At 39.9% G+C, this 1,891-nt stretch overlaps 1 protein-coding gene across 2 annotated transcripts in view; it reads left to right on the top strand.

Moving 5' to 3' along the window:
• Positions 1-1,891, top strand: part of AP1G1 (adaptor related protein complex 1 gamma 1 subunit) — a 101,047-nt gene that overhangs the window by 32,313 nt on the left and 66,843 nt on the right. For both annotated transcript variants that reach the window (XM_003791384.3, XM_023514109.1), the window contains exon 2: positions 195-398. In XM_003791384.3, the coding sequence (XP_003791432.1) occupies positions 198-398 (201 nt within the window). In that variant the 5' untranslated portion in view covers positions 195-197. The remainder of the gene's footprint in view (positions 1-194; positions 399-1,891) is intronic.

Here is a 1,891-nt window from a genome sequence, read left to right as displayed (position 1 = left end):
GGTCCGGGCTGGGGATTCGAACCCGCCACCTTAGGTGTACGTGGCTGGCGCCTTAGCCGGTTGAGCTATAGGCGCTGAGCCGCAAGTCATGAATTCTTCAATATCACTCAGTTTAAATGAGAAGGTGTACATATATGAATGGGTTTGGTAGTAAAAAATATGAACCTCTCTATTTAATGTCTTTCCATATCTAGAGGATGCCAGCCCCCATCAGATTGCGGGAGCTGATCCGGACCATCCGGACAGCCCGAACCCAAGCTGAAGAACGAGAAATGATCCAGAAAGAATGTGCTGCAATCCGGTCATCTTTTAGAGAAGAAGACAACACATACCGATGTCGCAATGTGGCAAAATTACTATATATGCACATGCTGGGCTACCCTGCTCACTTTGGACAGGTAGGCTGGGCTGAGCCCAACTTTAGCAAGAGTACTCTTCTTTGTCTTTTTTTTTTTTCCCCAGTAGTGATAAGATCTCCCTATGTTGCTCAGGCTACAATATAGTGGCTATTCACAGATGCAGTCATAAGGAAATACAGCCTTGAGCCCTTGGACTCAAGCCATCTTCCTGCTTAAGAGTATTCTTCTTTGAATGACTCTGTAGCTCAGGAAGTGTCAGTCATTTTCTGATGATAACCTTGTAGTCTGATCATTGAGTAACTGAGGATAGGATTGAGAGAGCAAGCTACAGATCTGGAAGGGCATGATACTGCCTGCCGCCTTATCCTTTCCATTGGGAATTTCTCATTATGTGGATTGAGAATGTTTTGATGGTGGCAGCTAGCTTGTTTAAGGATTGACCACAATTAACCAGTAGATTGTAATTGTTCTGCCAGAACGCCTGGCCTACAATTGCGTATTTAAGAAATGTTTGCTATGATGTTATATGGAAAAACTCATAACAAATGTTCTTAAATTAAAGAAATTAGGTGGCTGCCAATTGATGGCCTCTATTTTGTCCTAATTACCTTGTGCTTTGATTGCTACAATTTCTGGGCAAGTCTGCCTCCTGATTTTTTTTTTTCTATAAACAAGTGTATATACTATTTGATACATGCAGTCAGGGCTTTGAGGATGATATTCTCAGTGATGAGTGCTTTCTTTGTGATAAGATGGATTAAATTACAGAAAGGGGAATAGTGGGTTTTTTTTATTTTTGTTTTTGTTTTTTGTTTTTTGCAGTTTTGGTCAGGGCTGGGTTTGAACTGCCACCTCTAGCCTATGGGGCCGGTGCCCTACTCCTTTGAGCCACAGGTGCCGCCCAGGAATAGTGGGTTTTTATTTCATATTAATGCTGCTAGATTTTATTTCACTTAATTTAAGATTGTATTATATGCTAAAAGTCTTCTAAAGGAAAAGCCTGCAAAATTGAAAGAATGTGTAACACTAGTGGAAGGAGAAAAATACCATTCATATTTCCTTTATTTAAGGGTAACTATCGTTAATACTCGATGTATTCATTGCTTATTTACTAATGTTTTGAGGCACGGCTAATTTTTCTATTTTTGGTAGTGATGGGGTCTTGCTCTTGATCAGGCTGGTCTCGAACTCCTGACCTGAAGCAATCTTCCTGCCTTGGCCTCCAGGGTGCTGGGATTATAGGTATGAGCCACTGCTTGGCTGATGAATTTAATTTGTCAGAAAAGATGGCTATGAGTTTATTTTCTGTTTAGCTCAGCAATTTCATACTTCATTTTGTAAAAAGATCTCATGCCCCCAAGTTAAAACAGAAAAGTACCAGGATTGAATCTTAACAGATCGACTTGGGTTAGTTTTATGCTCATTTTGAAATTCAGAGTAGGGTCAACCCTCTTTGAAATATGTGACTAAGAATAGGAGAACATTAGTTCCCCAAAGAAAAATTGAGGTGTTAATTTTGTTTTTTTTTTTTT

Source organism: Otolemur garnettii, unplaced genomic scaffold, assembly GCF_000181295.1.
Source record: "Otolemur garnettii isolate 467f Iridium unplaced genomic scaffold, OtoGar3 scaffold00047, whole genome shotgun sequence".
NCBI classification, from domain to species: domain Eukaryota; kingdom Metazoa; phylum Chordata; class Mammalia; order Primates; family Galagidae; genus Otolemur; species Otolemur garnettii.
This window is presented reverse-complemented; position numbering and strand designations above follow the sequence as displayed.